Consider the following 13,089-nt stretch of genomic DNA (forward strand, 5'->3'; position numbering starts at 1 on the left):
CAACGCAGATTTTCTGTGCGCAGAGACCGTGCCAGCAGTGCGCAATTGCGCACGTGCGCAGCTTAGAGGGAACATTGGTGACCAGCACAGTCTCCAGACTTAAACCCCATCAAGTTGCTTTGGGATGAACTGGACAGAAGAGTGAAAGCAAAGCAACCTACAAGTACCAACATTTATGGGAACATCTGCAATATATATGGGAAGAACTTTCTGAAGAATATTTGATTTGTATTGTAGAAAGAATGCTGCGGGTGTGTTCAGCTGTAGGTGGTTACTTTGATGAGTCAAAAGTTTAGAATACACTTTGTTCCATAAATTTATTTCCATGATTTCTTTTTTAACTCTAACAGCTTATTTGTACTATGCTTTCATTTCAGAGTGGATAGTTGTAACATTTTTGACATTTCTGTCTGTAAATTGGAGCTCTTTTAAGGTAGTGGATTCAAAATGTAATGCAAAGTATTTACATGTCTCTGCTATTAAATAGTGCAGCTATACCATTGCATGGTATGGCCTCAAACACAAAGAGTGAAATGTTACAATTAACCCCATAGTCTGGGTTAGTTGTAACATATCCTGGGGTGAAATGTAACACAATGAAATAAGGGTACTAACAAAATATTAACGTGTAATCTTTGTTTATTCAACACATGAATGCACTTAGAGCCATTTATGTAACTATGTGTGTGTGTGTGACACAATGCAGAAATCTAGCTTTTGAACATATTCCAACCCCCCAAAAAAGACAAATTATGGAATTTTCTGCAACTGAATATTTAATTAATTTTGGTTGGTCTTCCTTGAGTTTGGCCTCATTGGCTCAGTGGGCATTATAACCTACAACTCTTGCACCAATTTTGAACATAACAATGAAGCTGAAAAAATGTAGTTGTTCACCAGCATCGCAATTCCATTACTTTTTATCATGGCTTACCATGGTGTGGTTTTCAAAGTGCCTCAGAAAGATGAGGAAATCTGTTTCTTGCACCCATCCTGATTTATTTCCACTACCAGTACTTCCTACTGGTCCATCTCTGACACAGTGGTCTGCATAATGTATGTGTGGGAACACAAACAGTGGAGGAATTGTGTTGCCAATGGCATTAACCGCATATACAAAAGCGACCAGTGAACCTCTCTCTGCTGATGTCGTTGCCCCAACTTGTTTAATATAAGTTAAAGTAATAGTGTGGTAAGTTGTAACATCTGCATTATTGTTACAACTAACCCAGACTGTTGCTGTTACAACTGACCCAGACTCCTATAGCCATGAACTAGCTAACATTACAGCCAACGGCTAAAACATTAGCACTAAAGACCTACACAGAATATATCCCCATAGACATACAAATAACATAATTTAAGTTTGATGAGTTTAACTGCAAAGCAGATAATGCTATTACAAATTGAAATAAAGTAGAAAAACTTACTTTTTGGCATACAAATTACTTTTTTCGTGTTAAATTGTCTGTATTTGACAAAATGTGCTGATTTTTCACATGTGATAGCAGAACTGAGTTGGGCATGCACAGGATGAGTCACATCATTTGAAACTTAGCCCTGATTGGAGAAATTGGAAGTGTTACATCTGACCCACGTTACAACTATCCCCGGTCTCCCCTACAATGACACATTGGACTGCATATTAGGGTGTTCTAAATGTTTTACTTTTATACAACTCTTACATCAATAATAAAAAAATTAATACATAAAATTAAGTAACATCAGCTAAAGAAAGGCATGCTATACAAACTTGTTTTTTGCTCCACTTAAAGAGGAAAAGGTCACATGAAGTTTATATTTACACCAACAGAAAAGAGGTCTGTTTAATTTAAAGTTAATTTACATGGATTTCACTTAAATTGAGTTAAATACAATTTATACAGATGTCTTTCAACAGCAGACAATCAGTGAATCCTGATTGTGTTTTCAGTTAGTCTATTAAAAAAGCTGATCCCTGGAATGAGGATCAGTTTGTGTGGTTCACAACTCACAAGGCCAAGTTCTTACAAACAGCTGAACCTGAAGCTCCAACACAAAAACACTCACTGACTCTGAGATCAGAGCTCATAAATTCATGTATGTTTGTAACACAGTTTGACTTTGTGTCAGTAAATCTCATGAACAGCCTGAAGATGAATAAACTGTAGTTCAGAGTCACTGACAGCACAGACACACACTGTTGGTCTCAGTCTGAACATGACGATCATGCAGTCGTCTGCAGGATGTTCAGGAGAGTTCGTTTCTGTCTGTCCTCAGATCATCTGACTCACAGTTCAGCTATGGAGACTGAAGATCAGCATCATCAGTCTCTTTCTGTCCTTGATCATCTTTTTTTCTCCGTGTTGGGTAGCTTTGACTTCTTGGAACAGCAGGTGGAGACTCAGAGTCCAGCTTTGAAAACCCTGCAGACCTTCCAACCTGCTTGCGACGTTTTATTCTCTGTTCTTGTATTTTTGTGTAGGTCAGAAAAATAAAAATAAGAAAAAGAAGAGTTCCCAAAAGAAGTACCACACAAACTATCAGAGCAACCATCCATACAGGGAATCCTCCTAGTATACCTGCAGGTGAGAAACAGGTGTGAGGTGTCAGCTGTCAGGTAGGTGATGAGTGAAGAACAGAACAGAATCCATTTGCTCTTCTAGTTCAGGAGATTAGGTTAAAAAAAAATAACTGACAACATGTATAAAGTGAGAAAATGTTCATACTGGTGGATTTTTTTCCTACTTTTTCTTTTAAAAACAGGAAACACAGGATCTGACCAGAACTGCAGCTGTCATCTTGTTTTTGCCATAAAAAAATTAAAAATATATATATTAAAAAAAATACTACTTAATATGTGTGAAAAGCTCATTCAGGGTCAGAGGTCATGTTGGTTTCATCGAGCTGTTCTATATAATTTGACCTGTTTCATTGACTTGATGTTTGTTGGCTTTTGTTCCCACAGCAGTGAGCAGTTTCTCCTCAGGATTAATAAACTTTTGGTCTCAGATGTTTTCCTCCTGTGGTTCTGTGGGTTTCACAAAGGTCTGAGACTTTTGGAAGGTCAAATCCTTGAGTCTCTGAACCTGTGTTTGTTTATTATGAGGCTGAAACATCTGAGCCTGTGATTCAGTGATAACAGCTCTGTCACACCAACCAAACTACACTGTGTACACAGTTTAAAATGTTTATATATGAAGCACTTCAAATAATATGATAATAATAATAATAATATTTAAAACAGTGCAAACTGACAGACTGCTTTCAAAGATACAGCTAAAACATGACTTTTTCCACTACAACATCTCCGTGAGCTCAGTGTCATTAAGTCATACAATTATTGAATAAATTTCAGTAAAATGCATAACATTTAATACAGTTGTTACACAGAAAAACTGAATTGAGGCTTTCATGGAATTTACTGTACAACAGTTTATCACAGCTGGTCCAGGGATCACTGATGAGCTCAGTCTCCTACAAAGTTTGCAGAACGGTCCAGGCAGTGATTCAGGAATTTGGAAACTGATCAGTAACCCTGCTTAGCTGGAAGATCAGGGATCAAAATACCAGCATAAAGAACATTACAGCGAGAGGGCAGCCATGTTTTTAACACAGCTGCAGTAAAGATATATACTTTACAATAAGCACTGCCTGTATTCAGATCAGCTGCCAGCTTAGTTTGATTTGATCTAAACCTGACAGAGTGACAGCAGCCGTCCTCTCTCTGTAACAGCATCAACATGCAGGGAGCACCGAGTCTGCTCAGCTACACATGGATTAAACTCTAATTAAACTATCAGGACATAATATAGGTAAGTAAATTATAATAATTTATGCCCTGGGAGTCAACTGGTGATTTGAGTATCTCAAAAAAAGATTATAATTATATCCATAAATATGAATCATCACATGAGCCAGTGTATGCTCCAGCATTATAAAAATAGTGGAAATGCAGGTTTGTTGTGGGTTTTATGGGGGTTGGTGGCCATGTTTCAAAACAAGATGGAGGCTGCAGTTTTGGTCAGATCAAGTGTTTCCTGATTTTAAATGAAAACGCACAGAAAAATCCACCAGTACAGTACACAATATAGCAAACATCATACTTACAGTTTGATATACTGAAAACAATGTTTCAGGGGTGACAACAATGTAACATCCAGAAAATAGACTGTTTAAGTTTCTATACTGTATAAATATCTTAAACATTTGGACAGGTTGGTTTCCTGGTGTAAAGTTACTTTTAATATTCAGTGCAGTTAATGTGCTCATTGTTTTGTTTTTCCAGTGTTTGATCCTCACTAGGGGTGGGTTTTGATGATCAATTTTCAGATTAAAATAGATTCTGGTTTGGATAACGTGATATCGATTCATTAAAATCCTGAATCGATTTTTAAATATAAATGTATTTTGCCCGAAATGCCAGAATCTCAGGTTAAAGCAGTAAATGAGAGCAGGCACACGGATTCTGCACAAATATGTAAACACAAAGCGCGGACCCACCGACGAATCAGTATCAGTGAGATGTCGCCTTTCTCACCCATGGAGACACCGTCGGGGCTGAAAGCCAACAGGTTTTTTCTCTCTCCATCCAAAACTGACTGAACCAGCAGCAAAAGAAGATCCAAACATCGTCATGAATTCCCTCTGACTCTGGCTGTTTTGCTTCCAGCATGATAAAAATCACACTTCATGCACAGCTCTCTCTCTCTCTCAGTGTACTTCAATCTCCTTCATGTTTTTCAGTGTTTTAACCTCAGTTACTCTGACACAAAGGCATCTGCGGTGCTGCTTACACCTCTGATGAAGTCTCACAAGTGTCAGCTTTCTTTTTATATATATGCATATATATGGATATGCACTGATTAGTGATCAGAATTATAATATTTCTGAATGTCTGAGGCAAAATTTCCGCGATTCAAATCAAATTGAAACGATTCTAGAAATCAGTGACGATACCCAGCCCTAATCCTCAGAGTCTCTGTAAGACATCAGTGTCAATGAACGAGCAAATGAGGAGCCTCAGAAACCCCAGGAAGTGCTGAGTGGATTGTACAAAGTGTAATGTATCATGGGGGAATTATGACGTTGATGTTTAATGTGAATATTGTTTATCTTACATTTGAGTTAATCTGGATGTGATTAGTTAACCTGTTACCACACACCAGGTCAACAGTGCATCACTTAAAGGTTTAGCCACATGCTAAATAAAAATATGTTTAGGAAATAGAAAATTAACTTAACTTTCAAATGAAAACAACTCTAGGATGAATTGCTTCTGAATGATTTTCTGGTTTTCTTTCACTTTTATCAGATGCAAAAATTTTCATGAAAGGATAGAGTTACAGTTACACATGCAAAAATAAGAAAACAATTATTTAATAAATATCAACATGTAACCCTGGTACTGTTTAGTTTCTGAAGCAGAGCAGCACACATAACAGCTGGTGACTGTGTTATCTTCTGTGTGTTCAACTGATCCAAGATTAAGATAGATATAAATGTGTGAGTCTGTAATATCACTGACTAACAGAAAACCTGAGTGTAAATGTGATCAGATGAAGTGTGAGGTTGTGAGAAAGTCTCTGACTGCATTCATACAGGGAGTGCAGAATTATTAGGCAAGTTGTATTTTTGAGGAATAATTTTATTATTAAACAACAACCATGTTCTCAATGAACCCAAAAAACTCATTAATATCAAAGCTGAATGTTTTTGGAAGTAGTTTTTAGTTTGTTTTTAGTTTTAGCTATTTTAGGGGGATATCTGTGTGTGCAGGTGACTATTACTGTGCATAATTATTAGGCAACTTAACAAAAAACAAATATATACCCATTTCAATTATTTATTTTTACCAGTGACACCAATATAACATCTCCACATTCACAAATATACATTTCTGACATTCAAAAACAAAACAAAAACAAATCAGCGACCAATATAGCCACCTTTCTTTGCAAGGACACTCAAAAGCCTGCCATCCATGGATTCTGTCAGTGTTTTGATCTGTTCACCATCAACATTGCGTGCAGCAGCAACCACAGCCTCCCAGACACTGTTCAGAGAGGTGTACTGTTTTCCCTCCTTGTAAATCTCACATTTGATGATGGACCACAGGTTCTCAATGGGGTTCAGATCAGGTGAACAAGGAGGCCATGTCATTAGTTTTTCTTCTTTTATACCCTTTCTTGCCAGCCACGCTGTGGAGTACTTGGACGCGTGTGATGGAGCATTGTCCTGCATGAAAATCATGTTTTTCTTGAAGGATGCAGACTTCTTCCTGTACCACTGCTTGAAGAAGGTGTCTTCCAGAAACTGGCAGTAGGACTGGGAGTTGAGCTTGACTCCATCCTCAACCCGAAAAGGCCCACAAGCTCATCTTTGATGATACCAGCCCAAACCAGTACTCCACCTCCACCTTGCTGGCGTCTGAGTCGGACTGGAGCTCTCTGCCCTTTACCAATCCAGCCACAGGCCCATCCATCTGGCCCATCAAGACTCACTCTCATTTCATCAGTCCATAAAACCTTAGAAAAACCAGTCTTGAGATATTTCTTGGCCCAGTCTTGATGTTTCAGCTTGTGTGTCTTGTTCAGTGGTGGTCGTCTTTCAGCCTTTCTTACCTTGGCCATGTCTCTGAGTATTGCACACCTTGTGCTTTTGGGCACTCCAGTGATGTTGCAGCTCTGAAATATGGCCAAACTGGTGGCAAGTGGCATCTTGGCAGCTGCACGCTTGACTTTTCTCAGTTCATGTGCAGTTATTTTGCGCCTTGGTTTTTCCACACGCTTCTTGCGACCCTGTTGACTATTTTGAATGAAACGCTTGATTGTTCGATGATCACGCTTCAGAAGCTTTGCAATTTTGAGACTGCTGCATCCCTCTGCAAGATATCTCACTATTTTTGACTTTTCTGAGCCTGTCAAGTCCTTCTTTTGACCCATTTTGCCAAAGGAAAGGACGTTGCCTAATAATTATGCACATCTGATATAGGGTGTTGATGTCATTACACCACACCCCTTCTCATTACAGAGATGCACATCACCTAATATGCTTAATTGGTAGTAGGCTTTCGAGCCTATACAGCTTGGAGTAAGACAACATGCATGAAGAGGATGATGTGGACAAAATACTCATTTGCCTAATAATTCTGCACTCCCTGTAGATGTGTCCTTTCAGCTGCTCGCTCTGATCCAACCTTTGGTCTCTAAGAAGAGGCTTCAGGGAGACGTTTGCTACGTTGGACTGTAGGACCATCAGAAATGTGTGCAGTAACAAAACAGGCAGCACTGAAAGCAGCTCTAAGTGTTTGTGTTGTTCAATGATTTGTGCACAACAACAACAATGGGACCTCTCTCATCCATCAGTCACCATGTGGACATTTTTCTGACACACTTTGAAGCTGATGGACGTTTTGTGTCTGCACTAAGTACGTTTTCACCAGCTATGGCACCGGCAGGATTCACTTTCACAGACTCACAACCACCAGCTTCACCCCTCCCCTCCCCCTCCAGCTGTAGGCTTTAACATTGAGTTTCCCCACACATGTTTACAGACGAGTTAGAGAGCAAGAGAAGAAGAGACATAAATGTCTTTGTTTCTGCTCTAACCAAACAATGCTGCTCTACAACTCTAGACTACCAGCCACTAAGACAACAGCTGGAAACATCTGTCTACCTCTGACATCCACCAGCTCATCCATACAACAAACACACATCAACAACCAGGAAGCAGCTTCACCTCTGATCACACACACACACTCAACTCTACTCACTCACCTGGAGGAACACTCAGGTAGATGATGCTGATGATCTTCAATGAGCCAGTTCTTTGCATGAGGACATTACACAAGTATGTTCCACTATCATCCGTTGTCACATCCTTCAGAATCAAAGACACGTCTCCATCCTTCATCTGTCTGTCCTGCAGATCCACCCGGTTCTTAAAAGATGGATGCTGGTCATCTGGAACAAAGCGACCATCCTGGTACAAAAACACAAATCCTGGCTTGTCAGTTCTGCTCCATACTACACCTCTGATGTTGTTGTTTGGAGCTCGACATGTCAGAGTGACGTTCTGTCCAGACTCAGCTGTGATGATTTTCTGGTCTGAAAGAAGAAACAACACAGAGCAGAGAGGTTAAAGGTCAAAGTACAATTATGATCAGAATGATTGACTTTAAATATTTTGTTTATTTCCTTTGACATTTGAGTTTTTAGTCATGTTGGATTTAATGAACCTCTGAACATCCAGCAGGTCACCAGTGACCCACTGAGGGGGAATTTTAGCCTCATGCTAAACATGCAAAGTGTCAGAAACTACAAGATGTTAGCTTCCACAGAACAACAACATGTGCTGATAATAAGTGAACATAATGTGTGAGAGAAAGCAGCCTCTCATTATAAGACACTGAGTCTCTGCATGCTGCCTTTATGGAGCTACAGCTGTTTGTATACACTGAACAAGAAGCTTTGTAGCTGCATCCTGACTCCTGACACTACAACACATCACACTGACACACACATTACACTTCTTTGTCTCTGTCACAGCTGGATTACAGATGTTAAGTGTCCACCCAGCCTCATGTCTCCTTCACACACACAGACAAACTGAATCTGAATAAGAATAAATCTTTACTAAATGTTATTGACAAATGAAACAGAATGAAGCAGACTGGCCAACTGTTTCTGCTGATGATGCCTGTAGTTTCACTGTCGGTGAATAACAGAATCAGATTCTAAATCTGAGTTCAAAGCTGAGATGATGTATACAGACGAGTTAGAGAGCAAGAGAAGAAGAGACGGATTCATAAATGTCTTTGTTTCTGCTCTAACCAAACAATGCTGCTCTACAACTCTAGACTACCAGCCACAAAGACAACAGCTGGAGAAACATCTGTCTACCTCTGACATCCACCAGCTCATCCATACAACAAACACACATCAAAACCAGGAAGCAGCTTCACCTCTGATCACACACACACTCAACTCTACTCACTCACCTGCAGGAACAACAACCAGGTAGATGATGCTGGGAATCTTCAATGAGTATATTTCTTCCATGTAGACACGACACATGTATGTTCCAGTGTCATTAATCGTCACATCCTTCAGAATCAAAGACGCGTCTCCATCCTTCATCTGTCTGTCCTGCAGATCCACCCGGTTCTTAAAAGATGGATGCCGGTCGTCTGGATCAAAGTGGCCATCTCTGTACAAAAGGACATTTTTATCTCCCAGGTCATCTCTGCTCCAGTGTAGAAATTTGATGTTGTTGTTTGGAGCTCGACATGTCAGAGTGACGTCCTGTCCAGACTCAGCTGTGATGGTTTTCTGGTCTGAAAGAGGAAACAACACAGAGCAGAGAGGTTAAAGGTCAAAGTACAATTATGATCAGAATGATTGACTTTAAATATTTTGTTTATTTCCTTTGACATTTGAGTTTTTAGTCATGTTGGATTTAATGAACCTCTGAACATCCAGCAGGTCACCAGTGACCCACTGAGGGGGAATTTTAGCCTCATGCTAAACATGCAAAGTGTCAGAAACTACAAGATGTTAGCTTCCACAGAACAACAACATGTGCTGATAATAAGTGAACATAATGTGTGAGAGAAAGCAGCCTCTCATTATAAGACACTGTGAGTCTCTGCATGCTGCCTTTATGGAGCTACAGCTGTTTGTATACACTGAACAAGAAGCTTTGTAGCTGCATCCTGACTCCTGACACTACAACACATCACACTGACACACACATTACACTTCTTTGTCTCTGTCACAGCTGGATTACAGATGTTAAGTGTCCACCCAGCCTTGTGTCTCCTTCACACACAGACAAACTGAATCCATATAAAAAGAAATCTTTAGGAAATATTATTAACATATGAACCGAAGTGATGCAGTTAGAGCAGATTGGCCAATTATTTCTGCTGATGAAACCATTAGTTTGATTGTTGGTGAATAACTGAACCTGAGTGTAAATGTGACCAGATGAAGTGTGAGGTTGTGAGAAAGTCTCTGACTGCATTCATAGATGTGTCCTTTCAGCTGCTCGCTCTGATCCAACCTTTGGTCTCTAAGAAGAGGCTTCAGGGAGACGTTTGCTACGTTGGACTGTAGGACCATCAGAAATGTGTGCAGTAACAAAACAGGCAGCACTGAAAGCAGCTCTAAGTGTTTGTGTTGTTCAATGATTTGTGCACAACAACAACAATGGGACCTCTCTCATCCATCAATCACCATGTGGACATTTTTCTGACACACTTTGAAGCTGATGGACGTTTTGTGTCTGCACTAAGTACGTTTTCAGCAGCTATGGCACCGGCAGGATTCACTTTCACAGACTCACAACCACCAGCTCCACCCCTCCCCTCCCCCTCCAGCTGTAGGCTTTAACATTGAGTTTCCCCACACATGTTTACAGACGAGTTAGAGAGCAAGAGAAGAAGAGACATAAATGTCTTTGTTTCTGCTCTAACCAAACAATGCTGCTCTACAACTCTAGACTACCAGCCACAAAGACAACAGCTGGAGAAACATCTGTCTACCTCTGACATCCACCAGCTCATCCATACAACAAACACACATCAACAACCAGGAAGCAGCTTCACCTCTGATCACACACACACTCAACTCTACTCACTCACCTGGAGGATCAACAACCAGGTAGATGATGCTGATGAGCTCCCATGAGCGAGTTTCTTCCATGAACACACGACACTCGTATGTTCCAGTGTCATTAATCGTCACATCCTTCAGGATCAAAGACACGTCTCCATCCTTCATCTGTCTGTCCTGCAGATCCACCCGGTTCTCAAAAGATGGATGCTGGTTGGCTGAAACAAAGTGACCCTGCTGGTAGAAAAGGACATATTTATCTCCCAGGTCACGTCTGCTCCAGTATGTAAATTTGATGTTGTTGTTTGGAGCTCGACATGTCAGAGTGACGTCCTGTCCAGACTTAGCTGTGATGATTTTCTGGTCTGAAAGAGGAAACAACACAGAGCAGAGAGGTTAAAGGTCAAAGTACAATTATGATCAGAATGATTGACTTTAAATATTTTGTTTATTTCCTTTGACATTTGAGTTTTTAGTCATGTTGGATTTAATGAACCTCTGAACATCCAGCAGGTCACCAGTGACCCACTGAGGGGGAATTTTAGCCTCATGCTAAACATGCAAAGTGTCAGAAACTACAAGATGTTAGCTTCCACAGAACAACAACATGTGCTGATAATAAGTGAACATAATGTGTGAGAGAAAGCAGCCTCTCATTATAAGACACTGTGAGTCTCTGCATGCTGCCTTTATGGAGCTACAGCTGTTTGTATACACTGAACAAGAAGCTTTGTAGCTGCATCCTGACTCCTGACACTACAACACATCACACTGACACACACATTACACTTCTTTGTCTCTGCCACAGCTGGATTACAGTGTTAAGTGTCCACCCAGCCTCGTGTCTCCTTCACACACACAGACAAACTGAATCCATACGAAGATAACTCACAAGTAATAAATATTATTCAAATATAAACCAGACTCATACTCCTTATTCCTCGTTAAACCTCACCTGCAGAAACAAACACAACAAACAGCAAAGTCCAGTACGGTGACGCAGTTACAGCAGACATTTCCGTGTTCCCGAGTTCTGCTGATCTGACTCTTAGTTTGTTTAAACGACTAAGTCTGAAATAGATTCGGGTACTCACTTGAAATTTGATTTTAAAACCTGAGATTAAATCAAAGATTCAAATAAAAATGAAATTCACTAACTACTATAAGAAATCTGTCCTTCAGTCGGTCGCGGAAACACTTCTGATTCAGCGTCTCTCTTAAGGAAGTCACGGTATAGTCTCGTTTAGTAGGCTGGACTGTGTGACGAGCATAACGTGCGTCATAACTGAAGCCGTGAATTATAAAGCAGGTCTCAGTGTTGTTTAACAGGTTCAGTTGTTGAATGGAATTTTTCACAAAGGTTGTTTCCTTTTATGCCAAAACAAAACCAGCTCCTAACACTCTTCTGTTTCACCCTCACCAGTTAATCTGAAACACTGGATCTATTCCTGTATAATTGTCTTTCTCTGTGTCTGTGTTTACCAAGTCAGTATTAGTCAGTATTTATTAATGCACTTTATAACCATCTACTAGAGAGCCCCTTCAGACCAGCCCATATATGTGGTGCTGATTACCTAAATACAACAGCCATTCGATAGACTGAAACATTAAATACTGCATCCTCCATAGTACAATATACATTTTTATACAGTGATGTCATTTTCAAGTCCTTTTGGATGCCTTTCCAGAATCATTTTCGTTGCTTTGTTTCCTTTTTTTTAATAATTACTCAGCAGTGTGTAGTTGCAGTTCTCTTTTTAAAAGAGTGTAATATGGACTACATGTTGCATATCGGTTTTACAGTGCGTAATGGACTAGAATGCAATTAAACGCCACACTGGAAGCATGGGTGGGGTTGTTGAAGTGTGGCTACCAAGCCAAGCAGTGCAGTGCATGTGGTGTTATACATTTTCTGACCGACAGTGAGTACTTCCCTACGAATCCCGCAACGGACATTGAAGAGAAAAAAAACTTTTGCGAGATCTCGCAAAAGTTCATCTTTATTTATTTTTTCCTCAGAGTCCCTTGCGGGGCTCCTTAGTTTCCTGTATTTAAGCCTCTCTAGTCTTTGGTTATGTTCCACTACGTGTCCATATAGATATTACTGTTACTCTGACTGAGCACACCCGGGATCCTAAATGCTGTCAAACAGCATGACACGCTAACACGACCGATCTGTGAAAATGAGAATCTGCGGGTCCAACATCTGGAACGCGGAGAGTGTTAATATAATCGATATAATAATAATAATATAATAAAGTTAAGGTAAAAACCAGTTAACCTGTAACTCCGGTACAGAATGAGCCTTGAATGTACTTCATACCGTCCTCCAGTCTAGCTGCTGCGATTTTGTACTTAGTTCAACAAAATATCTCTCATATTATTTATGATGAACATTAAAGAACTGAAACTGTTGAACTGCTTTATATTAAACTCTTATGATAACAAACGTGTTTCTTATTGTCATGCAGTCCCGCCTACCAAACGTCACTAT

General features: G+C 40.0%; 1 protein-coding gene across 4 annotated transcripts in view; it reads right to left on the reverse strand.

Annotated features, from left to right (window-relative positions):
- Positions 1–1,457: 1,457 nt before the first annotated feature.
- The window catches only part of LOC309693680 (junctional adhesion molecule-like), a 93,263-nt gene continuing 81,631 nt past the window's right edge, over positions 1,458–13,089 (reverse strand). Inside the window, exons 1-6 of one of the 4 annotated variants that reach the window (XM_082513135.1) lie at positions 11,754–11,789; positions 11,551–11,666; positions 10,625–10,960; positions 8,981–9,316; positions 7,758–8,087; positions 1,458–2,561 (exon numbers count right to left, since the gene is read on the reverse strand). In XM_082513135.1, the coding sequence (XP_082369261.1) occupies positions 2,281–2,561; positions 7,758–8,087; positions 8,981–9,316; positions 10,625–10,960; positions 11,551–11,611 (1,344 nt within the window). In that variant the 5' untranslated portion in view covers positions 11,612–11,666; positions 11,754–11,789 and the 3' untranslated portion in view covers positions 1,458–2,280. Of the gene's footprint in view, positions 2,562–7,757; positions 8,088–8,980; positions 9,317–10,624; positions 10,961–11,550; positions 11,807–13,089 lie in introns of those variants that run through there. The other 3 variants (XM_082513134.1, XM_082513132.1, XM_082513133.1) reach the window with 3 other exon arrangements.

The sequence above is a fragment of the Aulonocara stuartgranti genome (assembly GCF_965226115.1).
Source record: "Aulonocara stuartgranti genome assembly, chromosome: 3".
Taxonomy (NCBI): Eukaryota; Metazoa; Chordata; class Actinopteri; order Cichliformes; family Cichlidae; genus Aulonocara; species Aulonocara stuartgranti.